Source organism: Chelonia mydas, chromosome 22 (genome assembly GCF_015237465.2).
Source record: "Chelonia mydas isolate rCheMyd1 chromosome 22, rCheMyd1.pri.v2, whole genome shotgun sequence".
In the NCBI taxonomy this organism is placed as follows: Eukaryota; Metazoa; Chordata; order Testudines; family Cheloniidae; genus Chelonia; species Chelonia mydas.
The window spans coordinates 7651385-7679031 of NC_051262.2; the positions used below are offsets into that span (position 1 = coordinate 7651385).

Below are 27647 nucleotides of genomic sequence, written 5' to 3' on the forward strand. Positions count from 1 at the left end.
GGGTCTCGGACGCTGGGCTCCATCCCAAGCCCGAACGTCCACACTGCAATCTTTACCCTGGTGGCCTGATCCCGAGTCACTTGACCGAGGCTCTGAGACTCAGGGTTTTATTGCCATGTAGACATACCCACAGCCACTTTGGCAGCTTGCCCTTAACCCCAGGCTCCTCTGTCGGCTTGGACTCGAGCTGCTGACCCGAGTGTCAAAGCCCAGTTGCCCGATCTGCACACAGCATTTTAAACCAGCATTTCTTGAAACCAGGTCCAGATTCATAGGAGTGTTTTAGACAGGAATGAGGCAGGAAGAATCAGCTGGTGGCTATTTTCTAAACAACAAGGGTGGGAGGGGGGGTGCAGAGCTGTCCCTTGGGTATGGAAAATTGGGGTGACAACTCCGGGCCCTGTGCCTTGGGGGCCTCCGTGCTTCAGTGTATGTGTGTCATGTGGGGGGGCACGAGGCTGGCCCACGGGGTTGGGTGGGGTTAGGGATGCCTGGGGGGCCAGGCTGGCCCAGGGGGTGGGGGTTAGGGGTGCCTGGGGGGCTAGGCTGGCTCAGGGTTGGGTTAGGGTTTCGGGGGACCATGCCAGCCTGGGGGGGGGTCAGAAGGGGGCCCATACAGCCTGATTTGTCCTAGGCCTCGCACCCCCTTAGGGGCAACCCCTGTTGTGTGTGGTTGGTCTCGCTTCCTTAGGGAAGGAGAACAGGGGCGGAGGAATGAAATGTTGGCCTCCTGTCTGAAAGTTTCACTGAGCAGAAAAATATCCCTTGAAGAAGCCCGGGGAGCAGCTCCCAGCCCTCCCGCTTTCCCACGGCCCAACGTGGAACCGAGGGCGCTTAGGCAGGGGTGCGGGAACAATGGCTGGAGTGGACCAGTGTCCTCCTGGGCTGAGCTGGCCTGGGGGTGCAGAGAGCCATTAAACCAAGCTGCCAACCCTGCCTGGCATCACGAGGAAGAGGACTTGTGGCGCCTCGGAGACGGACACCTTTCCCTGAGCACCCCTCTCTGGGGTGCCACAAGTCCTCCCTGTCTTTCTGCGGGGGCAGACGACCAGGGCTGCGACTCTGAAATCTGTCATGATGGAAACCACTTCCAGGGCAGGGGGTCCAGCAGCCCCCTCCCCCCAGTGGGTTGAAGGAACCCCAGCTTCGCCCTGGTCGCGTCTCCTTCCAGCTCCGTCGGCACGTGTCCCGGCCATGGGCCGGCCCGGTTCGCGGGGGGCGGGTGTGCGTGCTGGGGGGTGCCGCTCTGCCAATCCCTGGCTGGGAACCAATGGCGGCGCGGCGGAGGAGGGCTGGCCGCGGCCGGCTCGCCGAACGTGCCCGCTGCCCCAGTGCGAGGGGAGAGAGTTACCGAGCCGGGAGTCCCGCTCCTCTCGCTCGTCCTTCGCGCGCGGGGGGGGCGGTGGGGGGAGACGCGCTGGATTTAAACCTCTCCCCGCCAGCTTCGAGAGCCACCGAGAGCTGTCGGGGAAGGGGAGCGAGGCCAGGGGGGGGAAAAACAAAAACCCCCACGACAGCCACCCCGAGAAGAGAACAAAAATGCACCGATCCGTGGCTTGGGCGGTCTTCGCCGGGCTGGCTGCGCTGTTCCTCTTCCAAGGTAGGGCTTGCGCCGGGCGCGGAGCGCACTTCGGGGGCGGGTGTGGGCCGGTCGGGGGGTTCCGGCGGAGACTCGGGGCTGAGGCTGCTTGCGGCTGGGTCCCGCCGGTGCTGGGCGGCGAGTGCCGGGGGCTGCCGGGGGCGGGGATGTGGGGCTGCCGGGCGCCTCGGGGGGGTGTTCGGCGCGCCCCGGGCTCTAGAGCCCGCTGTGGAGACGGGCTGTTACGCGGGATAGTGCCCAGGCGCCGCCTCTCCCGGCAGGGGGGAAGGAAACTTGGATGACTGATTTCCAAACTTCCCCAGGTGCAAAGAAAGCAGCCGGCCGGCCAAGCAGGAGGGGGGTGGGGGGAAGCTCCCTGTGACCCCCAGAGAGCGGGGTCTGGGCTGAGATTTCGGCGGGCAGCCACCCTGGCTGGATGAGTCAGTCCGCAGCAGCTGCGGACAGATGCTTTAGCCCGGGGGGGTTAGTAGAGGGGGGGGGCTGCTTGGCTCAGTGGGGGGTGGGGGGGTGGGGGGAGAAATCTCTGCGAAAACTAAAGGGCTCCGCGGCGTGTCTGCTCCGCGCTGCGAAGTTGTCCGGGGGTTTCCGTCTGGAGCTGCGGGGTCCCGGGAGAAGCTCCCGTCCCAGCCCCCGGCGCTGCTGCATCTTTCTGGGCATGGCTAGGAAGGAAGAAGCCCGGGGGCGGGGGGCTGCAGCGCGCGGCTCCGCGGGGCGTGCACACTGATTGCACTGTATTATTAATAAGGACCGTCGCCTGCAGCACCCTTCACCCTCCGATCTGCCCCTGCTCCGCTTTATTAGCTGGAGCGGAGGGCAGCAAGGTAACGCCCCCGCCCAGTGGCTCCGGCAGCGTCTTGTGCGCTCAACGACTCTGGCCTCTGGAGCCGAGCAACTTTATTCCTCCAGGAAAGCGGCCTCCAGCAGGCTGCGAAAGGCTGGTGTGAGGATGGGGATACTGGGTCGGGGGGGCGGAGTCAAGAGAGAGTCCCTTCTGCTCCCCATGTGTCTGGCTCGCTTTGTGTTTCCACTCGCAAGGTCATTCCATACACCTGATTAAATACTTTGCTGGTAATCCGCTCTGCCCCTCCTGCTGAGGTCAATTGAGTTGATGAAGTCTTAATGCAGCCCGGGGCCAGAGAGAGAGAGCCGTCCCCCTGGGGGGGTCTTAGCGCCTGCATTGAAGCCAGCCGGGAGCTCTTATGTAACCGCCGGGCCTGGGGCAAAGCCGGGGGTTGCCTCTTGAAGAGGCTGCGGGCTGAGTTTTGCAGGAAAAAGGGACCCAGCTGCTTCCCCTCCCCTTCCCCCCGCGCTGCTCTGGAGAGCCAGTGTCAGTGTGCCTCAGATTCTTTGCGGCCAGCTGGAGGTGCCCTCCTGGCCTGGGTGCCTGGAGGGAGCCGCCTTCTGAGGGTGGCATCAATGTGTCACTTGATTACATAATGCTGAACGCTGCTGCCCGGTCCCTCCATCTGGCTCTGCCCCTGGCCCCTGAGGGCAGGGCTGTTGGCAGGGGTCAATTTCAGAAAAATTCTGGGGGGAAGGGCCCAGCTGAGTCAACTGATATAAGACCATAAGAATGGCCTTATGGGGTCAGACTAATGGTCCAGCAGGACCCATGCCAGGTGCTTCAGAGGGAATGAACTGAACAAAAAATTAGTGACTGATCCTTCCTCTTTGCCAGAAGCTGGGAGTGGTGGCAAACGTGTGATTATCTTGTATCCTGCCAAGTCTTGCCCCATAGCAAATGACACCCCTGGTTTATGGGTTACAATAAATCCCCTTTCCATCCTGTCTGCACTGGTTTGGGATTAGGCTTTACACAGCATCCCAGGCACCAGGGAGGCTTCTGGGTGCCATGCACAGTGAATTCTCTTGCTTTGGGGGCCCCGTGCATGGAGGTAGTTTTTAGGGGTGCTCTTGGATACGAAGGGCCGGGTCCACAGCTGGTGTAAATCAGTGTTGCTTCGTTGGCTTTATTGTGCATTTATGCCAGCAGAGGGTTTGGCCCTAGATGTTTAACAAGGGCAGGCGGCAGTCTCCTGGCTGTCTGCTCCCTTCCCTTGAGAGGTTAAAGCAGAGGGTTGCCTGCATGTTGAATCCCCAAGGGCTGTGCTGGCCACTTGGCATGAGCCACATTTGTGCAAGAAACCCATGCCGCAGTGCAGCCAAAGCAGCTTAAATCCACCAGCCATCAGAACTCAAGCTCACAGGTCCTACAGGTCCTCTCGTCCCTCTCGTTGCTGTAAGACAGTGTTTTCCACATGTTGCTCCCTGAATTTCTCTGTGCATGCCATTGACAGATTTAGTGTGGCGAGAGGAAGTTGCTTGCCCTTTGCTCAGCTCTCCCAGTGATGGACATCGCTTGGTCCATAAGTCAACTTTAAAATTGGATATAAAAATAGATATCTTTAATCTCAAGCATCAAAGCTGGTGTGGGGGTACATCACTGTTGTCAGGCTGTTTGTTTATTTTATTTGAAGGAGGAGGAAATGCCAGTCTGCCAGCAATCTCAGTTGGATCAAACTTCCACCATTCTTGGGCAGCCGTGGTCTGCTATGCAATGATCCACCCCTATTGCATTGATTCACTGAGGCTACTTAGAATGCAGTTCACATTCCAAGTCCTTTTTCTCCTCCTCTCTGTCTTTAAGCTTGCGCCTTCTGCTGGGGCTGCTACTTCCTGCCTTTTTCTGCATCTTGAAAAGGTGTCTGGTGCCCACAGCAGGTGCGTAACTCTCCCCCTGCTTCCAAGCTTTGTGTAGGAGAGAATTTCCTTGGTATCAGTGCTGATTCATGGAGAAGAGATGGTGGGGAAGGCAGATGATCAGCTCCCTAGGGCTCTGGCCTCTACCAAGAGCTGAGGTTGATTGGTAAGAGATTCTGATTTCCGTGGAGTCAGTGGAAAGCAGAAGGAGCTGTCCCTTAAGCACACACCTCCCTGCTCCTGAGTTAGACCCAGCATAAGGGTGTTGCTGCTTTCTCCCTATTTTTCTTTCTAGCAATTGGATCATTTCCTCTTAGGAGGGCTTGCTCCTGTTAATGCTTTTTGATCAGTTTGATTTGATCCCCTTTTCCTTTTTGATACCCCTATTCCTGCAATCTCATTTTCTGTGTCTGGTAATCTCTCCCTTTTCCGTGCACACAGATGGCTGCGGGAGGATGCATTCAGATCACCCCCAAATGGTCCCACCCTAATCACCAAACCGAATTCACTTAGCTGCCATTAAGTATCTCTGGCATCAGCAGAATTCCAAACAAGGTTCTTCCTCTGTCGTGGTCAAGGGGCAGGAAATTAACTCGGCGTTCCAGAGGAAGGAAAAGCAATAGCTTGGATCCTGCTTCCTGTCAGCAGGATCCATTCTGTGCTGCGTTTGTGCTCTAGAACCAGAGGAGTTGTATGGACCAGAGTTGCAAAAGTGACTTAACTGGCACTGTTGAGCCATGTCAGAAGTTGGTGGAGAGGATAGCAGCACCATGTGCAGCAGGGCAGAGACGTAGCATAACCAGGAAATGTCTGAATGGCACGTTTTAAAAATGTAAATATCACCAAAATTTTTTTTTGGGGGGGGGGGGGGTTGGAAAATGCTGATTCTACTAAACTGACATCCTTCATGGGAAAGGGTTAGTTTTCAAAAATGGGGGTGGGGGAAGAGGGGGAGTTTTGAAGTAGTCCAAACAAGTCTGCTCTGACAGTTTTGAAAGAAAAGTTCTGCTTTTTCAGTTCAGAAGAATGTTTTGTTAAGAAATTTAAGTTATTTTACAGTATTCAAAAAAGGTAAGAAAACAAATGAAAACTGCAGGACTTAGAAATGACTGGAAATGAAATGTTCCAACTGAGCTGGTCCAGATGTCTGTCTCACAATTTGTTTTGAGATTTTGACATTGTCCTGATTTGGGATAGGAAAAAAATGTCAATCTCAAAGACGTCTGAAAACCTGCCCCCTCGTTCTTTAGCTCACATGTTAGAGTTTGGTGCCTGGGAACCAGGAGGCCTGGGTGCAGCAGGTTAAACCGTTTTTTGGGATTTTTTTAAAGTGTTTTGGACAAGTGTTTTGTTTCTTTTAGTTTCCACTTTTTTCCTTTGACCAGTTCTAGAACTGGGTTCTTCTCCCGCTGGCAGGATCGTTCAGTTGATCCTGGCCTCATGTCCATGGCTGTTATGTTGGCCAACGCTCTGGAGACTGACCTGAGGACCTCCAGAGCTTAAAGCATCAGCTGCTTTAGCTTAAGAGACAAGGCTCCCTCGCGAGCCCCGTAACAGACTCCTGTTCTCTGTGGATTGGGCATAAAGGGGTACATGTAGCCCACACTCACCAGTGGGCTATGCTAACATACGCTACAGCTGTCAGCAAACCTCATACATGTGTTATGGATTTTAGGTGGGCTGGTGAGTGGTACATGTCTCCTTCTGTCCCGATCCGCTGAGGATGGGAATTGTTCCAGCCTCCAGCTAAAAAGTAGCACTAGATTCAGAAGGGGGGAAAAATCCTCTGGCAGTTTATGCTGCAGGATGACTACCAATGAATGCCTGTGTTTAAAAATATATATATCTCATAGATATCGACTTCTTTCTGTAAGTATCAAGATTTATTGTCCCTTGAAGAAAATATTGGGTTAGTTTCGCTTCGGTCAATATTTACCACTCAGGTCAATAACACTGGATATTCACCCCAACAGCAGCTTAATAGCTAATAATAATAATCAATATGTACAGTATTAGATAACCCAGTTATAGCACACAAGAGGAAAGACGTTACAGAATCATAGGACTGGAAGGGATCTCGAGAGGTCATCTAGTCCAGCCCCCTGCACTCATGGCAGAACTAAGTATTATCTACACCATCCCTGATGTTTTATCTATCTAACCTATCTAAGGTGCTTATCTGGTACCCACAACTGTAGGAACTGAGCACCTCACAATCTTTAGTGTATTTATCCCCCAAACAGCCCTGGAGATATCCCCATTTTACAGATGGGGAATGGAGGTGTAGAAAAGCTAACTGACCTGCCCATGGTCACACAGGATGGTCTGCAGGCTTTACTGGTCAGTGGCCTGATTTCTGAGACTTGCTGAGCATCTGCCATTCTTGACAACTTTCATGAGGGGGGTGGGTACTCAGCACCTCTGAAAATGAGGCCGCTAATGGGATTAATTAGCACATTCCTGAGGCCCAATGGATTAAAACGTGAACAAAATAGACCTCATGTCCCTAAAGGGCATCCTTGAGACCAAGGTACATTGAGGAGAAATAGGGTCTCGTAGGTAAGGCACTACACTGAGATACAGGAGACTGGGTTTCAATTTGTGCAGCTCTCTTAATTGCTTGGTGCCTCAGTTTCCCTATCTGTAACATGGCGATGGTCACACTCTCCTTCCTCACGGGGGAATGGTAAGGGTAAATTCATTCATATGACCATGCTTGGCAGGGTGGCATGGAGGAAGACTGTGAGGTTCTGTAAATAAAGACCTTTGGCTGGTAGCGGGCGATAGACTGTGTGGAGTCTGCTGATTTGGGTTCCCATTGTTATTACTTATTTATTATGTGTATTGCAGTAACACCTAGGAGTCCCAGTCACGGAGCAGGACCCAACTGTACTAGGAGCTCTACAAACACAGAACAAAAAGCTGGTCCCTGCCCCTAGGAGCTTACAGGCTTAAGTAGAAGAGAAAAGAGACCACAGATGGCTCCAGGCAGATAGGGGAGTACAAGGAAACAGTGACCCAACACCGCTCAGCATGACGAGCAGTGGTCTCAACACACCAATTGCCTCACCATTGTCAAGCGCCCTATAGGCATCTCACACACCCGTTCCCAGTAGATTCCAGCTGCGGGTTTCATGAGTTTGGAATCCAGACCAAAGTCAGCTGAAAGCCGGGGGACAGTGGTGAATTTAGACCAAAACCTTTCCATACTGGGACACGTTGCCAAAAACCCTCTCTGGGCTCCGGAGATGGCAACAAGAATTGTATGAACCTCCGGCTGGTTTACTCAACGCCAGCAAGCGCTGCTGGAATTTAGCTTTTATTCGATGGTGTCAGGCCGTGCTTCATTTATAATGAATTTTTTTTTTTTTTTTTACCTTCATAACTGACGTGCCAAGCCCAGAGGTGCTGTGGCTATGAACTGCCAAGCCTAGAGGTGCCTGCCGGGGCTTAGCACAAATGAAGCACTGGTGTCAGGGCAGTGATATTTTCTCAGATCCCTGTGTTTGAAGCACCGCCACCTCCTGGGTGGAATGTCACAATCAACCAAAAACAACGAGGAGGACTTGTGGCATCTTCGAGACTAACACATGTATTTGGGCATAAGCTTTTGTGGGCCATCAACCAAGTAGTTGTGCCTTTTCCTCTCTGGGATGCTGCTCCCTTAGCAAACTGGGGGATAGGATTTATTCCCTCAGAAATACCCCAATGCTGTTCCACCTCAGAAGGGGGTGGGGTTTGGGTACCACACGCAGTGTGTGTGTTGGGGGCGGGGAGGGGTTGTGGTGTGGCTGGCAGATGTGCAGATCCACAAACTGTTCTTGGTCACGTTCCCTGTCCAGGAGAGCTGCCACAGAACAGCCTGGCAACAGGGAGGATTCCCTCCCCGTAACGCCTGAAATACCCAGCACGCAGTCCACGCCCTCCAGCTGCATATTGGAATCAAGGCTTTGGCCATGCATGTATCCCACCGGGTGTCAGTCTGGTATCTTTCACTAGCACTAAAAATCTCTTTACTTATATGGCCAAAGCCCTACAGGTAGAGCCAGGTAGTTGAACGGGCACAGCAGAAAGAGGCAAGATGCTTAAGAGAGCTGATTATGACTCCTTGATCTGCAGGCTGGATTAACACTGGCCCCAGTCTGAGCTGAGTTTAGAACTTGACATTCTGGGACCTGCTCGACGTTCTGTCAACGAGTCACAGCTCCCGTGGTGCCTTCTACCAGCTGGGAATGGCCAGAGGATGTTGTGCACCTGCTACAATCCTTCCACCCATTTTTGCCAGGGACTGCAGGGGCAGTGATATAGGAATCAGGTAGGCCAATTTAGGCTCAGTGGGGAATCCCCAATAGGGGAGATGTGACAAGTTTCCAAGAGCCAGAGTGGAACAAAGGGAGCAGATAAAAGGCCCAGGATCTGATCATCATCATCTCTAATTGTCCATCTGGAAGACTTGCCATCCCATAGGTGTCTGTAGGAACCTCCGAACTAGATCAGACCGGGATCCATCTACTCCTGTGTCTGGCTGTGACCAGCACCAACTGCTTCAGCGCACGAAACCCTGCTACGAGAGAGAACCTGCCCCAAGCAAAACTACCTCCTTTCCCCCTCCCCGCCCCCAATCTACCTGACATATATATCCGCCTGATCTCCCTGGCACCTGGCTGTGCTTTTGACACCCCTGCCTCCATAGATTTAATTTGGTGCATTCGATATTCTAAGCCTTGGTTCGTTTATTTTCTTGCTGCTTTAGCTTAAAAAACAAGTCCTTATTTATTTTTTCCGTATGGGGGAAAAATACTGATCAGTTGACAGATCTGGGTCAAGCTAGCAGGGGTTGCTGTGTTCCACACTGGTTTAACATAAAGTAGGAAGAGGAGAGCTGGCCTGCACTTTTGCAGAGATCTTGCAATCACATCACGGAGTTGTGAGCAGTGCTGGCGAGGTCTGGCACCCCTCGGTAGCCAGCAAAGTGCACTGGAGATTCTCCTCTGATCTGAGGGATCATGAGAGAGCTTCTCTGCATCCGTTTTCCTTTCCCTAATATAAGATGGGGCAACAGAGGGTGGACTCTCTCTGCTTAGTTCAGGGGAAATTCACTAAGGCTATTGGGCAATCTTTTGGACAAAATGTTTTTTCATTGGAAATGTGGCTTTGTTGCAACTGTGACTTGTTTGCAGAAACGCATCAGTTTGAATGTGAAGCTTTCTCAGGTCCAGGATGGAATTTCGGGTCCAAGTGAGTGAGGGCAAAAGCAACCCCCAGAATTGCTGATAGCCCAGTGGTTCAGGGGCGCACCTGGGAGATACAGGTTCAAACGCTTATTTCGACTGACTCATTCCAGGCTGTTGGTTATTTGGGGGTGGGCTGCGGGGAAGGGTCTCTCCTGCTCTCTGAATTTCAAAAGGTCTCAGTTTCGTCCTGCCTCAGAATAAAAATAAATTCCAAAACTTCAAAATTTTCCAGGAAACAGAAATGTTTTCTGGCCAGCGATAAAATTCACCCCTGTGCAGGGGCATGTGTACTCGCTGAGGATGAAATGGGACTTAACTTGAGCACAGGCCTCATACTGTCCATCTGGTGAATTTCACCCTGAGAGAGCCAATATCTGGCCCTGCTTCCACAGAAGACGATGGCAAAACTCTCATTGATGTACGTCAGCGCAAGGTGAAACTCTTACACCTCTGATCCGCTTTGAGCATTCGCTTGGAGGTGAGAATTAGGGCTGGTCTACGCTCAAAACTCTCATCAGCATAGATACGTGTCTCAGGAGTCTGAATAATCCACATTCTGGAGAGAGGTAGCTGTTCCGACCTAACCGCTCATGGAGACAGCGCTAGGTCAACAGACGAATTCTTCTGTTGGGAGAACCCCTCCCGTCATCACAGTGAAAGGCTACGCTGAAGTGCTATAGTGACATGGCTGTCACCTGACTCTCCCCATTTTAGATAGGGGGACTAGGCCAGGGTGCTTGGTGTGTACGACCCTGCAGGGCCATTCTGCTGACTGCTAGACTAGGTGGGCCTGAAAGGGTGGAGAATCCCTTTGTGGCAGAGGGACACTGGAGGCAGGGAGGCCCCAGCCAAGTTCAGAAATGAGTTCAGGGCAAAACTTACGTTTGCCAGATAATACAAAGGGAGAGGTAAGTTTGGAGCCAGTCAGGATAGGTGTGTCTGCTGTGCTAGGTGTGGGATGGGATTGCCACCTGTTGAGAGGGTTTAGAGTATTAATAGCATTTGGGAGATTTGCTCAGGATTACACAGCATGGTGTTCGCAAAGCTGAGAATAGACTCCAGGAATCCTGACTCCCAACTGACCTACCCTAACGGTTCAACCACATTCCCCTCTCAGAACTAAGGCAGGAGTCCTGGCTTCTTGTTGCTGGCTTAAATTTTCTAGCCAGGCACCATCCCCCCTCTCAGAGGTGGGAATAGAAACCAGAGGTCCTCGCTTGCAGTCCCTTGACACAGTCCTGTATCCTTTAATGAGGGGAAAATCTCCCACCGACTCCACTGGAAATTTTTGCCTGAGATAAAGAGTTTGCTCAGGCCCAGGAGCCATGATATTGAACTGCCTAACCCTGTTCTCTTCCTTTACTTCCCAGTTCACTGGGGTAAGCAAAGGGCCGATGACCCCAAAGGCGACCGCCAAGCCCGCCCGTGGCGCTTGCACGCCTCAGGTCCTGCAGCATCCCGGAACGTTTGGGAGCTGTGGCTCCAGCAGCCGCCTGGCTTCTCCTTTCAGAAGCCTGCTCCTTGATCTTGGTTAATAATAAATCAGAGGTGATGTCTTCACCCTGCTCTCTGTTATCTCCTGCCAAGAAGGATATCATGGATTTTTGATGCGCCTACAGTTAATATGTCCAGCGCTGAAAGCTGTTGTAAATTAATTGGCCCTTTGACCCCCTCGTCCCGTCAACTGTTCTCACGAAAGACAATATCCAGTTCTTGGCATCCTCCCCTCTCTCCCTTTCTTCTACTCGCCCCTGTCCTGCATGTGCAGCCTGCTAATCGGAAGGAGCCTAAGCAGGCCTCCGAAGGAGCTGTAATGCAGAGCTCTAGGCAGAGGAGCAGCCTGGGGCTCCAAGAAGGAGGTGGGAGTTTTGTAGCAGGTGTGTCTAGAAGCCAGGAGCCCAGCGAATCAACATGAATAAATTACGGGTTGCTGGAATATTTCCTTTAAAATGCCAAGGACACTGAGATTGAAGCTGGCCCTGCTACCTCCACTTTTCCTTGGAAAGACGAACGGGGACATTGTCGAACTGCCAGCATCTCCCTGCCCCCAAACCAGAGCGGCTGCTGTGGCTGAGTCCGAGGGCCCGATGCTGTGACAGGCGGCGCGCCCCTTTGGAGGAACTGGGCACCCTCCGCTCCCACTGACGTCAGCAGGAGCTCCGAGCGCTCAGCACCACGAATGAGCAAGTCCCCCCCACCCTCCCCACGCAAGACAAACAAGCTGCATGTCACACAGGGCGTTTGTGACCAGAAAAGTGTCTATCGAAGACATTGTGAGGTTACCTGGGCCCTGATTTCCACAGGAACTCAGCATAGCTGACTTCACCCTGAGTTGTGGGGTTCCAGGCACTTGAAAATCAGGCCCATATTGTCGCCCCTGTGGAGTGAGCTGCGGGAGCGTAGTGATTAGAGTAGCAAACTGCCAGGAAGAAGGATGGTCTTGTACTTAAGCATTGGGCTAGGATTCAGGAGATCTAGATTTATTTCCTGGCTCTGCCACTGATTTCTTGGTCAAGACGTTTCACCTCTTGGTGCCTCAGTTTCCCATCTGTAAAATGAGGATAATAATCCCTACTTTCTCCCCCCTTTGCATTGCCTGTTTAGATTGTAACCGCTTTGGGGGCGGAGACTCTCTTCTCCCATGTGTTTGTCCAGTGCCCAGCACAGGGGGGGCTCTGGTTTCAGCAAGGTTCTCTTGTTACTGTTACAGTGGCAAACTCTCAATCTGCCAAGACCATGAATGGGAGACACTGGCCTGTTAAAAGGCCAGCAAAGACTCAAATATGAAACTCAACCAGGAAATAAGAGGGTGGATCTTGAAGTGAAGTAAAGCGAGGTTTGTTGTTTTAATACCATCCTGCCCCTTTTAAATCTCTCCTGCCCTGCAGAAGGAAATCCACTGAATAACACTGAGTTCCTGACTTTTTGCATTTTCTTTTAAATTGCTACATTCCCTTCCTGCAGCACTGATGCAATAATTAAAGGGGACAGGGCAGCATGTATAAAAGTCTTCTCTATGTCCGCAGCCAGAAATAGCATTCTCAATAACTGGCCAAATAGTGGGACAGCACCAGCATTGTTTGGCACAGAAATCAATTTGGGTTTAACATCGCTCCCAATAAGGTGTATTTAAGACTGGTGCTGGCTGGGAGCCTGCTGGGATATTCCTGAAGCCAAAGCAAATTGTCAGCGAGTACAGCATTAAAAATTGCGTTATTTATTGCTCGCTTTCGCGCCACTTTTCTGCAGGTCAGTGTTGCACATCTCCAGCTTCCCACAGTGACATCACATTAACAGCCAGCTCTGAAGTCTCCCCCGGCCCAAAATAAATAAATAAACTACGCTTGTTCCTTCTGATGCACTTGTCTTTATGTAAATGGCTGGAAAAGCTCCTTTCAACTCATTTCAGAAGCTTAAGGTCTTCATACAAAGCCTATTATTGGAAAATATCAGAAAGTGAAAAGCAACTTGGAAGACCATGAATTAGCAGCTCATTGTCTGTGTGTGTAAAGATGACTGTATTGGATGTGGCTGTGTTACAAATGGGAACTCCCTTGGGATTCAGTAATCAAACACGTGGCAACAGGTTGTCTGTTTCAACAGCAACTGGGTAATCAAAGGAGATTTGCAGCTAATCCAGACAGAACAGAGGGCGCATCCAGGAGAGGAGCATACGGATGATGCAAGAAGGAAAATGGGGCTAAAGTATTTCAGACCTGCACCGGTCTATGATTTGTATGAAGAGACCTGGTGGTCGGTGTTGAGATGAGTAGGACCAAGAGGATGGTATAGGGTGTGGTTTGCTATGGGGCTGCAGCCAGCGCTCGGTGGCCGTAAGGTGTATCAGACGTGATTGGATCCACGAGGGGCGGTGAGCCAACCTCCAGCTGTCAGCGTGTCTGCCCAACTGGCAGCCAGGGAATTAGCGATTCGTGGATCGCCTGCCCTCGCTCCCCTGTCGCTGAGTGTGGCGGGAGGGCGTGTGAAAGAGGGAGAGAGGTTGTGAGGGAAGTGTGTGTTTGAGGCAGAGCGTGTGTCAGAGAGAGAGAGAGAGAGACTGTGTGTGTGTGTGTGTGTGTGTGTGTGTGTGTGTGTACATTCCTGGGAACCAGCGTAGGGCCAGCACATGCAAGGTCACTGCGAGCATGGCCTAGTGCGTGCAGACTCTGAGAAACACCCTCCTCCTGGCTGAGGGCTTGACTCCCCTGTGGGGACTATACCAGCCCAGCTCTGGCACCATAGCTCTGCTGGTATAACCCTGTGGTGTAGACAGTCCGACAGAAGGGGTTCTCCGTAAGCACTCTCTGTCAGTCTAGCTCTGCCTGTCCTGGGGGTTAGGCAGGCATAGCTCTGGCACTCAGGGGTGTGGATTTTTCACACCCTGAGCGGCGTAGCTCTGTTGACCTAGATTTTAAGCATAGACAAGACCTGAGAGTAACTCTCTGTTACGGTAGGTGCCTGCTCTTTCTTACCCTCCCCCACAAAGCAGCGGGACGCTGACTGCTCCTGGGAGGCAGAGGGCTGTCTCTAGCTGTGCTCCTGTAAATCAAACACCTTATAAACAGGCTGTATCAGGCCTTTTCCCATCAGCTGGCCCTGCAGCCTGTGATGTCTCCTGGATTTTTTTATTTTTGGGGTTTTTTTTTGGTCTCTTCCCCTTCCTTATGTTAATTTCCCACCTGAGCACCAAGTACTTTATAAATAGCAAATCTAAAATGAATTTCCTAGCTGCAATCATTAGCTCCCTCGACATCCATTAAACATTCACACGAGCAGAGTGAAATGACAAAAGGGATTGATTTTTTTTACAGTGCGCTTAAAAGGGAGGGGGGGGAAGAAATAGGTTGACAAGGCTTTTCTCAGATCCCCCATCTCATGAGGAATTTGCGATGACTCCTATGTTACCATTGAGGAGAGGGGGAGGGAGCACAGAGAGAAAAATCCCCCCCCCCCCCCCAAACCCGTCTACCACTGCACATTTAGCTTGGATCCATCAACCACATGTGCCTGGTAAAAATAAAGTTAGTTACCTGGCACTGGCTGTTGAGATGAATATGTCAGAAGTAATGCTTCAGAACACACAGGGGTTGGCGGGGATGGTGGAGGGAGAGGAAAATATCCAATTTGTGGCAGAGCTATTGGCAGAATAAATGTGTGGATGCAATAGTTGGGAGCCAGTGAGCCACTGCCGTGCGAGGCACTGTGGCTGAAAATTTAACTTTGATTTCAATTTTCATATTTGTCAGCAATAATTAGATTCAAGAAATGTTTTTATCGCGGTTCTAAAATACTAATAAGTAGCTGCCTTTGTAGTATGGTTAATGGAGTCTTTTCTTCCTACGTGGCTAGAAAAATTCCATTAAAGGGAAAAAGTCCTAGTATATTACTGCGCTTCCACACGCATTGACTTCTGCTGCCGAGGTAATCTCCTTGCTCTAACCACAGGGACAGTGGCTGGGAATGGAAGTTTGGGGTTTGATAGTCTACCAGTGTCCTTCAGTCGTGACCCACGCACACTTCCACCATTGGGCAGGGGAGTGAGTGTGGAAGAAACACATCTGGTAAAGAGCCATTCGAAGCCTGGGCTTTTATGTGTGAGTCTCACTGGGGCCTGGGCAATGTGGTGTGTTCATCGAATTTATAGTTAGGCAGTGGACACGTACTTAGAATCATAGAATCTCAGAGTTGGAAGGGACCTCAGGAGGTAATCTAGTCCAACCCCCTGCTCAAAGCAGGACCAATCCCCAACTAAATCATCCCAGCCAGGGCTTTGTCAAGCCTGACCTTCTCTGCTCATTGATGATGTCCTGTGGCTTATTACTAATGCTCCGTTCCTTTTGCATTCCCCAGCAAGTCAGTTAGGCTCCAATCCTGCACCGTGGCAGTCAGTGGGCAGCAACGGGGCAGAGCCCTTAAGAACAAGTTCCACTTGGGTTGGGCCTTTTCATGCAAAGATCTCAAAGCCCTTCCCAGGCATGAGTTCACTGAGCCATGCTGCAGCCCCGGGAGCTGGGATGTAGCCATTACCGGAGCTGGCCGGAAACGGTTTCCATGCCTGGCCATAATGATTGAGATTTTGAACGTTGATCCCACCCCAAACTGAGACAAAAATTCGAAAGAGCTTTAAAATTTTTCATGAACCGAAAATCCTCAAAAAAAAATCTTGGCTCGGTTCATTTGAAATGTTTTGTTTCAATTTTGACTGTTTTAAACGTTGTTTACATTTTTTATTAATTAAAATGTGTAAACAAAAAGATGTTTGGACCCAAGAAATGGAACTTTTTCATCTAGAAAATGCCCAAATGGGAATATTTTGACAATTTTTTCAAATTTTTTTTTAAAATGGGAAATTAATTGAAACCGCCCCTTTCCAACAAACACTTTTTCAGTTTCGATGAACCAGCATTTTCCAGTGGGGGGAAAAGCGTTTTGTCGAAAGACTCCCAGCCAGTGATAGTCATTACTCCTCTTTGACATGTGGAGAACCGGAGAGTTCTAGGCCATGTCTACTTGAGAAGTCACACCAATTTGACTTGATCTAGTTAAACAGGTGCAGAGCCCTGCATGTACGCTTCTATTTCAGTTTAAGAGATTGGTTTATTTAAATGTAGCCCAGGCCAATTCCTAATGGACTTAAACTGAACCAAAATAAGTCTGGTTTAAACAGAAGTAGGAGTAGCCACATGGCCAGTTGCACTTGGTTTGGCTAAATCGGTTTAACATTATATCTGAAGATAAATCTGTGTAGACAAACCATTAGTCTTGTCTTGTCCAGATTTTCACTCTAAGCCAGTACAAGTGCCATGAATAGAATCCAGAAGTCTTGGCTTCCATTGCCATATTCTAACCATCAGACAATTCTCCTTGTTGGAAGATGGCATGAGGTAAAGGAAGAGGAAGGTGGTGCTGTTTGCCGAACAAGTCCTCTGTCCTCTCCACCAATGCTAGTTATCTAATAATCAGCAATATCTGGGGTAACCCTTCTAAGGTCCCTCCACCCCTTCCAAGCTCCCGAGGAGTGATAGCTTTATGACGTGACAGTTGTGCCAAGGAATCCAGCAGGAGGCACTGTCCTCATATTTATTTTTATATTTTCTGTAGATTTTGCTCACTGCTCATCCTAGACTCCGGCCTTTTGTGCTAATTAAAACAAACCAGCCATATTCCATCAGAAAATGTAATCCTCTACGCAAGGGACTAACCAAACAGCTAAGGACAAACTGCCTTCCCCCTCCTCAATAACAAGAGCCCATCAGCTGTACTAAGTAGTCAGCCAGTCCCTCGTGTATCCATCCCATCAATCTGTCTCTTGCAAATGCCCTCCAGTAATGGTCTGGCCTTTGCCAGATGGTTAATATATCCAGGCCCTGGTGGGTCAAGGGAGGGGAGCAAGCTCCAAATCAGAGGACCATTGCCCTACCAGCAGTCTGCTTAAAAAAAAAATAAATAAAAAAATCCCCCTTGGTTTATTTATCACCAAGCATGCCTTCTACCTACCTACTGATCTACTTCTGTGCACGGCTTCTATTTACCTACCTACCATCAGGCTAGCTCTCTGTCTCAAACTAGGTGATCATACTGGTGGGCCTCTCTGTCCTCAAAATCTGCCTCTCTTCTGTTTAGCTACTACCTCATCAACGAACTGAAATTTCCACCCCCAAGTTCCCTCCCCAGCTCCATCATGCTCTTCAGACAGGCCCATTCTTCCCCCTCCGCTCCCAGTCTCTGCTGCTGCATGCATTTCCCTGGTGGCATCTGCCAGATTTCATCCCAGAGCAGCACTTGAGAATGAAAGAGGGGAAGGGATATTAAATTTCCTGGCGGTACGTGCAGCAACTGGGGGAAGCTTTAAGTTGGTGTCATTTTCAAGCTACTTCAGCCTATTAAGCAAACAAAAGTGCTTGTGGAATGAGAAATGTAAATGGGCAATGCAAGCCGATTAATCCTGGATGTACAATTCCATTAATAAACTGCCTTTTTAATAGGTGGCTTCTTCCAGCAGCTGCTGGGACCAGGAATTGATGAATTTGCTGTAATTGTATTGCAACTAATAGGATATGAAGAAAATTGTACTGGAGAACCTGGTCTTTCAATGCTATTTTCCAATCGGTTGAAATAATGACTTGCTATGGAAGGGCCTAGCAAGGTAATGACACTTAATAAAAAGAGAAACCCAGGAATATCCATTAGTCCAATCCACATGATTTGGGCTTCTGTATGTATAAGCTGTCTTCATATCATATGCAGAATCCACGGCTGAGGTTTGTGATGCTGCCTAAAGGATTTGGGTTTATTCCCATTAACATGCACGTGAGCGGGCACCCAAATTTCCGAAGTAGCTTTGAAAATCAGAGCCCACTATTCAAATACAGATTTCTCCCAGCTGAGCACAAGGCGTCTCATGGCATGCAACTGATTGCCACAGCCCAGGCTGCCTTGTGGGATAGGAGTGCGTGAAAAGTGGGTGACCATTCACCCCTCCAGGCAGAGTGAGCACAATGTCTGTGAGCCAATGGCATCCATCTGGAGAGCTGAAGTGAGATTTGATTAGTGCAGGCCCTCTGCAGAGCAGGGAATGTTACCCAGAGTGCTTTGCTTTATAGGCTTGGTCTGCTCTGATGTCGCTGGTGTCAACAGGGTGTTTGCCACTGAGTCCGGTAGGAGTCCTGTAAAAGAGCCTGAGGTCCTTACTCAGTTTGTTCTGTGTCTTTATTCAGGCCGAACTCTCTTTGGCTGAGTAATTAGGTAGCATAAGGACCTTAGGATTTGGCTGTTTCTTAAGACGTGCTCCTGCTCCTCTGGGAGTCGATGGCAAACATCCCTCTGATTGCGGGCAAACAAAGTGCCAGAGGGATGAGACCGAGAGCTGAGGCAAATGCCCCTCGAAGCAGTCACAAGCAATTTTAAACATTCTAAATGAGAAGTCGTTCTGAAAGGAAAAATCGAATCATTGTGCGGGAAAGGGACGTTTTGACGTTGAAAAATAACTTCTGTGAAATTGACACAATCGTGTGGTGGTTCGATTTCACTGGAAGTGCCTTCTCTGATGGAGAATGGTTCCGTCCGAGCTTTCTGACCACTTTGATTGAGAGTCCTTGCTCAACATGGATCCCTGGATGTACCCAGTGAGGCTGCATTGGTGTGTGTGTGTGTGTGTGTTCAGTGCTACAGTGCCATCGGGTGCAAAATCTAGATTCTCCCACAGAAATTTTGTTTGCAATTCTTGTCTTTGGGCTCACTCATCCTCTGATGAACCCTACTAAAGAGGCTAAGATAGCATGTATCAGACTGGACTTCTGAATGGTGAAAAGGTTCAGAAGTTTGGTTCAGCTCAGATAAGCATCGATAACTTAGATCAATATCCTTCCTTTTCATTTCCCCATGATGGCAAAGAACGGCGTAAGTGAACCACATCTTGGTTGCTTTGAACAGCTGTGGTGAGCAGTAGTATCTGTGACACAGGAAAGTTGCCTCAATTATTTAGCGGTGTATCCTCAAAGCCAGTTGCTATTTGTGACATAAATGTATTTGTGTGCGCAACTACACTGGAAATATTGTAGCTTCTCCTCATGTGGGAAGGATGTGCGGTTTTTCACTCAGAATTCTTCAATGGAATTCACCCTCTAAAGTCGAGAATCCCCTGGATAACACAGGGAAATTGAAGGCTCCAGTTGCATATATTTTATGGACCAGTTTCTGGCCCAAGTGTTGGCTGTAAAATCTGGAGTATCCCCACTGAAAAGAGTGGAGTTACACCAGGGTCACGGAGATCAGAACCCATCCTGAAGTGGACTGAAAAAGAGTTGGTCTTAGTCCATTGAAATGTTGACGATTTTTTATTTTTATTTTTTTTTAAGGAAAAATTTCAAGCTATTTTGTGGGGAGGGAGAAGTTGACCATTTTCCAACCAGTACTAAGCTGAAGGAGAATCTCCCATAGCAGTGCAGGGCTTATGACACACAGTTGAGAAGTTCTGATTGCATCTAGTAGAGGGCAGTGGTGCATAGCCATACTGACTAATTCTTTTAGTCTTTGGGGGGAGGTTTCCAAAAGCACCTATGTGACACAGACGCACAAATCCCATGGACTTTCAGTGGGCGTCTTGTGCTCCTGTGAAAATCTCACTCTGAGTTCTTGAGATAATAATGCAGCTCATATAACCATGGAGATGTCACTGGTACAGAATGTTCCAAATCATGAGTTGGATGAGTGGATCAGCATAAAACTGAGGTAATATGTGACATGTTGCCCCAGGACACATGCTTTCATAATATCCAGGCAACTGGAGAATAACGCACATTAAATCTGGGAAAACATCAACCATAACAGCGAAACCTAATCAGTTGCTGATTATTACAGCTTGCTCTTTCTCTGCTAATGGGCTGGGGGATTGGGAGAAGTTTGTAGCCACTTCTTGTTCCTGTCTGTCCATCACTGACTCTGTTTCTCCCCCTCCCTATTGGTATGCATGCTTTGACCCTTCTTCAGTAGCAGGCTAAAGAGTAAATATAAAAGGAGGGGAAAAAAGCCAAAGCACATTTCAGCTCAAATCCCCGAGGAAACAGATGTGATTGCCTTACAGAAATGGCTCCAATAAGGCCAGAAAGAAATATTGCTTTTATAGCTTTTGGGATATAAAACATTTAACAAATGTGGATGACTGGCAGGGTCTAATCCATCATTTATCCAGTTTGTCCATCTCTCCTTCTCTAACACATACTTTTTTTCTTTCTTTTCTCTTTGCCTGTAACTCCCTGTCCCTCCTGTCTGTGTGACTTGTATTTATCATCATCCTGCTAAGTAGTAACACTCCGATCGCCAATTGTAATTAATACTCAGAAACCTGCCAATCCATTTAATGACACCAGCAGGTCACAGCCTCCCTTCTAGCTCACTATTCATCATCATTAGACTGGTTCTAGGTTTTTACATTCCTTTAAAATGCTAATTCACCTTTATAATGCGCCTTTTGGCTTTGACTGGAAAGGCAAACATTGCAATGACTCTGGACTGTCTCTCCCATGTGCAGGTGAAAGGCTCGGGGGTCCCGATTGTGCTTGATAAAGTCTCTTCTTGGATTTCCCCTGCTGGAGGGAATTTTATGGACAAGCAGGGAGAGGGAGGTGATGTCATCTCCTCACCGCCCTCTGCTGGCTGCTCTGTGAAGCGTTGCTCGTTCCCTTCCTATGCCTGTATCCCCTCTCTTGCGGGTCAGGAGGGTCTGTATTGTTAGGAAGGTGCAGACTGCTCTGTATCTGCTTGGGGGGCGGGGTGAGCAGGGTCCATTGCATTCTTCTCCTGCCCCAGCCAGAGCCCCCTGCTGGAGTAGGATGGGTAGGGTTGCACAGAATTGAGTCATGGAGTGAACACTCCATTAAGATGAAAGGGGGAGTTCACACCTATTGTTTTAGGCTGTCTGCAGACTCCGGCAGAGGTTCCTGGAGTCACATTTTCAAGCTTTTCCTCCCAACCATGGGGACTAGAAACTTCCCTTAAAAACAACAACAACAAAAAGCCGAGATTCTGATACCATCACGTGACTTCAGGAACGCAAGGGCCCTAGGCATAGGCCTTGGCCTATAACCTCTTGGTCTTAATCCAGCCCTGTCTATACACCAAATTCCACTCTCATCCTAGATGCCAGAGTGGTTGGTTACGTGGGAAGAGTCATTGTGGGGGCTCTCGTGCATGTCCATGGCTGTTCCTATGCCTCTTCCTTAAGGAAGTTGTTGCTGTCCTCAGTGCGTACAATGTGCCAGCAGGGGTCTGCCCATGTTACCACTGAGGTCAAAGGCTTCAGAGCAGGGACAAGGGCCTGGTTCCCCATTACCCCTCGGGTAGCACTTGGCCATCAAAGCAGTGGGGTCTGCCCCCAGTAAATAACCCCTGTGTAAGGGGGTTCGCAGGCCAGCATGGAGCCAGCAGCAGAAGACTGGAGGAAAGCATAATCCAGCCCCACAGCGTGCTCTCAATTATGCTGGGATGAGGACCTGATTCAAAGCCAACTAGAATCTTTCTGATGAGGGAGTGGGACAGAGATGGGCTGGGGGTGAGTGAAGAGATCACAAGCACTTCCCTAGCTGCCATAGGAGATGTCCTCTTGGTTTGGGCATGAACCACATCCGTTCTGAAGGTTTAAAAACCAGTAAATCAACGGAGAGAGGGAGATGTCTGAGGGGCCCTTGCACTGCTCTTTATTTTCTCATATTGCACTGAAAAACAGACCTCTCTCCCCCCACACGCCTCTGTCCTAGGGCATCTGCTGTCACTTCCTCATCACTACAGCTAAGCCAGTTGTCCCATGAGCCCCAGAGAGGCTTGTGTAATGGCATAGCAGAAGGGGATCTGACAGAGATGTCAAGAAGCAGCTCGGAGGAGAGAAAGCTAGTGGCACAATCTGGTAGCTTTTGGCAGGCGTTGGCTGTTCTTAAATAGACCCGTTATTATGTCAGAAAGTCTCTCTCTCTCTCTCTCTCCTTTGCTTGCAGACTTTCAGCCTCTCTCTTTCTCTCCATCTGCAGTAGGAAGAAGCAAATCCGATTCTGAAATCATTTCCTCATCGTGGGTAATAGAGATGGACCCAAGTGGCAATTTTTTAGATCTGGATTCTGGTTCAGAGAAGGGTTGAGATCCAGGGCTTTGGTTTGGCCTACTATAAGGGCAAGGTTAGGTTGAGATTTAGGCCCTTCTCTGATCACTCCTGGATACTGCTGAGGATGGTATTATCTCCTCCCAGTGAGCTGACCAGCAAAATTTAGCAGGCACCTATTGCTGCGGTGCCCTGCTCTACCTATTGAATAATGTATCCGGGCTAGGGTGAGATTACAGTGCTAGGCACTGTGTAACCCTGGTAACCATCCGCAAAATATCCCACAGCCCTAGTTATTAGTGTGTAAGTGAGTGCAATGGAAGATGGCTGCACAATCATCGGGTCACACCTTCAGCAGGGGTTGATCGGCGTCGATTGAGATCTGGCGTGGTGCATTTGCACCCGGTCAGGGTGGGAGCAAAGGCTCACATTAGATTGATTTATTTTCTACTCGGGTAAAACTGATCTGCTCCTGTTTACTTTGGGGCAGTTCTAGCTCTTTATGAGCTCCGTGCCCAGCCCCCGTTTCGCCAAGTAAATACGCTGGCAGCGTGTGGTTTAATGAACTGTGGCTTTTAATAAATGGCTCTTATCTCGTTGAAGTGCAGCTAAATTGTCAGGCTTTAAAATTAGCTGAACAGATTTGTGGGCGATGTTTTATTCACTGGTTACTCAGAGAGAGCGAGAGAGCCCCGCCCCGTTCTTCCTGAATTATACAACAGTTATTTATTTGTTTGGGCCAAAGGGGATCTGTTTTGGATTAATGTTCAATGCCTCAATACTCGACTTAATGAGGATTTAGAGGGCTAGCCCAAACTGGTAGCCTCCAATTAATCACTCGCTGGCCCTTCTGCTCTGTTGCCTCTGGAATAGATTTTTCAAGCTGTCACATTTGGCTGTTCTTGCACATACGACTTCCTGCCGGCAGAAGGAGACAGAACCAAGTTTCTCTCCCTTCTGTGATATTAACCAGCCTGCAGATTCTTCTTGCTTAAAGGACCATGTGTGGGAAGAGTCCGCTTGCTGATGAGTGGGTGCTCAGTATTTGCTCTGAGAACACATTTGACTGTAGGTACCAAACTGCATCAGTTCATATGGCTGGTGAAGATCTCGTGGCTCTTTTTATGGTGGGGCATTAACCTCCTGCTGTATATGAATCTTAACATCATGCCTTCATTAAAAACCAGCAAATAAACCATTCTCTATCCTAACTGGAGACAAAAGTCTTCTTCAAGACTAAACAGCTGCCACGTTCCACACCAGAGGTGTCTGCGTTTCAGTGGTGATGGAAGGCCCAGCAGATCTGGACAGATACTGCAGTGAAGGGGGCAATATAAGAACCTGAGCAGGCTGGCATAGAATTATATCAGGGTTGGAAGGGACCTCACGAGGTCATCTAGTCCAACCCCCTGCTCAAAGCAGGACCAATTCCCAGCTAAATCATCCCAGCCAGAGTATAAGTGAGAAGCAATCCAAGTATGTACACCTTAGTGAGTAGGGCTGAATAGAGTCAGAAGGGACTCAAGAGACCTACTTCCTAATATGCTGCTGACTTGCTGTGTGACCTTGGGCCAGTCACTTTGCTGCTTTGTGCCTCAGTTTCCCCACCTGTAATGCAGAGGTAGTAATGATGCTGTTTACCCAACCTTGTAGACAGCTTGGAAATACACAGAGAATAAAGGCTAAGTATTGTTTTTATTATGAAGTGCTTTGCAATCCGGGTGCACGAAAGATGCCAGAGAAATGTCAATCGCAATCATTATTGTAACAAACTGCTGTAGCTGTAGAGATAATAATAATAATAATTAATATTTAGCAATTATATATCACTTAACAAGCTTGAACAGTGCAGATAGCAGCTAATTAAACCTCACAACCCCTCTATCAAGTTGGTGTTTTCACCTATGACGTGTACCCCATTACACACACATCGCTCCTGTGAAGTCACGTGTATGTTCTCCCCATCTGACATTGAAGTATAGAGACGAGCAGACTCTTAGACATCTCCCAGGGAGTCTGGGGAAAGGGCAGGACTGGAACCCAGGACCTGAGAGGATAGATGATCTTGCAATTAAGATACTGGACTAGGTTTCATGAGATCTGGTTGGATTTCTAACTCAGCCGAAAACTGCCTGTGTGACCTCATACAGAGCACTTAATTACCATGAGCCTCGGTTTTGCATCTGTAAAATGGGTATAATGACCCTTCCTTCCCTCAGAGGAGTGCTGTGAGGATAAATTCAACAATATTGTGTTTGGTCTAGTGGACCCAATACTGGATTGTGAGCAAGGAGAGCTATGTTATGTCCCAGCTCTGCTGCCGATCTGCTTGGTGACCTTGAGTAAGCCACTTCCTCTCTTTCCCCTACTACCCTTTGTCTTGTCTATTTGGATTGTAAACTCTTCAGGCAGGGACTCTCTGTCACTATGGTACATACAGCACCGAGCCATATAGGGTCTCGATCTCAGTTGGGGCCTCTCAGTGCAACCGTAAGACAAATAATTCGATGATGGAGGCCACACAAATGGATAAAGGTCAATTCCTGGCTCACAAACCTGTGTTCTTTCCGCTAGCCCACGGGAATGCGAAACTTCTGGCACCGACTAGCGGGGAGCAGGGTGGGTATTTTGATCCAAGCCATTTGGATCCGAGCAGGCTCCTGACCCATTTCGGCTTGTCTCCGCCTCCTCCATCCCCGCAGGATGTTCCCCGGGCCTGGAGAGCCAAGGCTCTCCCTGTGACTTTGTGAAGGTCGGTGTTTGCTTCTGAAGCAAGGCAGATCGTAGAGATGCATGATGTGCAGTGTCAGGCAGAAAGGAAATATTATATATAAAAGATAAGTTTTTTTTCCCTTTCTTGTGGCCAAGGAACAAGGCGCTGGGTTCATTGAGCATTCATAAAGTCTTGCTTTGGAAACGCCTTTAAGTACTGCTGAGGGAGACTTGAAAGAGCGTGTTTGAGAGTGTTTGCACATCTCCTTGGGCTTTCTTTTCATCTGCTTTAAAAAACACAATCTTTTTTTTTTTTTAATCTTCGACCCCCCCCCCCTCCCCCCTTAAAAAATACTAATCTCTTCCAACAGCAGCAGACTCCCAGGGTGCGGGCGCATGGCAATTAGTTCAGAGAACAGAATGAGCAGAGGGAGGGCAGGCTCAGCCGAATCCTGGGAAGAAGGCAAAATGAAGCCTGTTAGTTAGGAGGAAGCACAGCGTGATTTTGGGGAGGAAGGTGGCCGGGTAACTCAGGGGCAGAGCTGCTAAATAGCAATGGATGAATCTCGGGAGATGGGATCGGCTCAGGGTGTAGAGTTCACACCTGGATCCAAACTGCTTCTGGGATGCTGGATTGACATTTGACTGAGAGATGAGCCTCCTGGGAAGTTTGGATCTTGGTCGGGGTCTAGATCTGAACATCCGCAAAGCATGGGATGACAGGGTTTTGGTACTGCCTGTTGGACGGGCAAGGACCAGCTGTGAAGTTTGCAGCTGCATTTAGAGCCCCGCTGTTGGGTCCCCAGATCTGTTCTGGTCCATTTCTTGGTTCAGGCCCATCCGTACTGAGAATTAAGAAGTTCGGGTTGGAGGAGCTTCCAAACCCATGGCCTGAACTTTCTTTCAAGTACCCACAGGTCTTGGTGATTGCAAGAGAAAAAGTTGTCCTGTGGGTTTTCATACAATCAACAGCTTTTCCAAAGGCAAGAGGAGGAATCTGGGAGACAGCAGCGATGCTAGGCTGAACAAAATGGGTCAACAGTGGATCAGAGTCAAGCTAAACTTTCACCCAAGGGCCACAACCTGAACTGAATATTTCCTGGGGCCTGAATCAATTTAGTTGGTAATAATACACGTTGCTGCTGTCCCTGCATTTCTGGCTGGGATCAGAGGAGGAAGTGCCCCAATTCTGCAAGCATCTCTTTGCCAAAGAATGGCAGAAAAGGACAAGCATCACATGAGCGAGCCTGTCCCGTTCTGATCTACAGCCCTGTTTCCCAGGCCCAGAAGCTGCGGGTTCTTCAGAGAAGGCTCAGGCTGTGGAAGCTCCTCCAAATGGCACTTCTTGAATCAATTGAGTAGAGATTGCAGCCTGAGCCAATCTCTTCTCCTGAAGCTCATCCCTTGCAGCTCTGCCTCTGAGTTGCCCAGCCACCTTTGTGCTGTGCTTCCTCCTACACTGAGATTTATTTTGATTGGAATGGGCCTGGCCTGGGTAGTCATGAGCTCACTGACCTCTGGCCCAGGCTCCAGAAGCTTCCTGAAAAATAACTTGTCTTCACGACAAAAGTTTTTTTTTTCTCCTGCTGATAATAGCTCACCTTAATTGAACACTCTCATTGTAGTGTGTATGGCAATACCCATTGTTTCATGTTCTCTGTGTGTGTATATATCTATATCTTCCTACTGTATTTTCCACTGTGTGCATCCGATGAAGTGGGTTTTAGCCCACGAAAGCTTATGCTCCAATAAATTTGTTAGTCTCTAAGGTGCCACAAGTCCTCCTCGTCATTTTTGCGGATACAGACTAACACGGCTGCCACTCTGCAAATTGAGTCTTACCGTCTTTCTGACCACGCAAGGCAGGGCAGGCTCAGCCAAGTACTGGGAAGAAGGCAGCATGTTCATTAGAAGGAAGCAGGCAGGCTATTCTGGGATATTTTGACCCAAAGGATATGGCTGGATTTAAAAAGAAAGATCTGGATGTTTTCATGATCCGCAACAACTATTCGCAGAAACATAAGGAGAGTCCAGTCAAATCCCATGTGCATTGTCACCCCAGGAACCAGATCGGATTTTTTTTCCATTTTCCAGCTGCCTTGTATATTTGCATCTTCCCCTTAAACATTAAGTGCAAGGCTAAATGGACCAGTGATCTGATTAGTTGCACCGGGGGTCAGGGTACCGGAATACGCAAGGCCATGCACGAGTGTCAAGAAGTCTGACCTTGGACGGGGCCTTCAGCTGTTCTGACAGGATACTTCTTATGCTTAGATTTATTTTATCGATTTACAGGTGGTTGGAAAGGCCAGATCTGGGCAATCACAAACTCACTGACCTCGGGGGCCAGGCTGCAGATGCCTCTTGAAAAAGAACTGCACTTTAGCATCTTTCTGACCCTGTGAGACAGGGCAATTTTCAGCTCCGCTTCCTTTTGGTTCCACCAGGTAGTGCTGCTCCATAGTCACAAGGTGCTATTGGGCACCCTAAAGAAATAAAACACACAGAGCCAGCACAGGTGCCAGCTACCTGGAAAAAGGAAGGGGTTGGCTAGTGCTGAGAGAGGACAGGTACTCCCTCTGCTTCCAGCACTTGCTACGAGGTGCCATTCTGCTGGCTACACTAAATCGAAGTGACAAGTGTCCCCGCTGAAAAGCTTTTGTTTCCGGGAAAAGGACAGCATCTAGGCTTTTACTGCCTTGTGGCAAGAGATAATAGTCGACTTTATCCTCTAATAACTGGCGGATGCAATGTTTGCCTACCTACCTACCTAATTCTGTTCTCACTTACACTTTTGTAGATCAGGAGCAAC

The 27647-nt window shown here is 49.2% G+C and overlaps 1 protein-coding gene across 5 annotated transcripts in view; it reads left to right on the forward strand.

Moving 5' to 3' along the window:
- Window positions 1-1257: 1257 nt before the first annotated feature.
- The window catches only part of NTM (neurotrimin), a 682503-nt gene continuing 656113 nt past the window's right edge, over window positions 1258-27647 (forward strand). The window contains exon 1 of one of the 5 annotated variants that reach the window (XM_043533929.1): window positions 1258-1600. In XM_043533929.1, the coding sequence (XP_043389864.1) occupies window positions 1540-1600 (61 nt within the window). In that variant the 5' untranslated portion in view covers window positions 1258-1539. Of the gene's footprint in view, window positions 1601-4244; window positions 4322-27647 lie in introns of those variants that run through there. The other 4 variants (XM_037882399.2, XM_043533930.1, XM_043533928.1 and 1 more) reach the window with 4 other exon arrangements.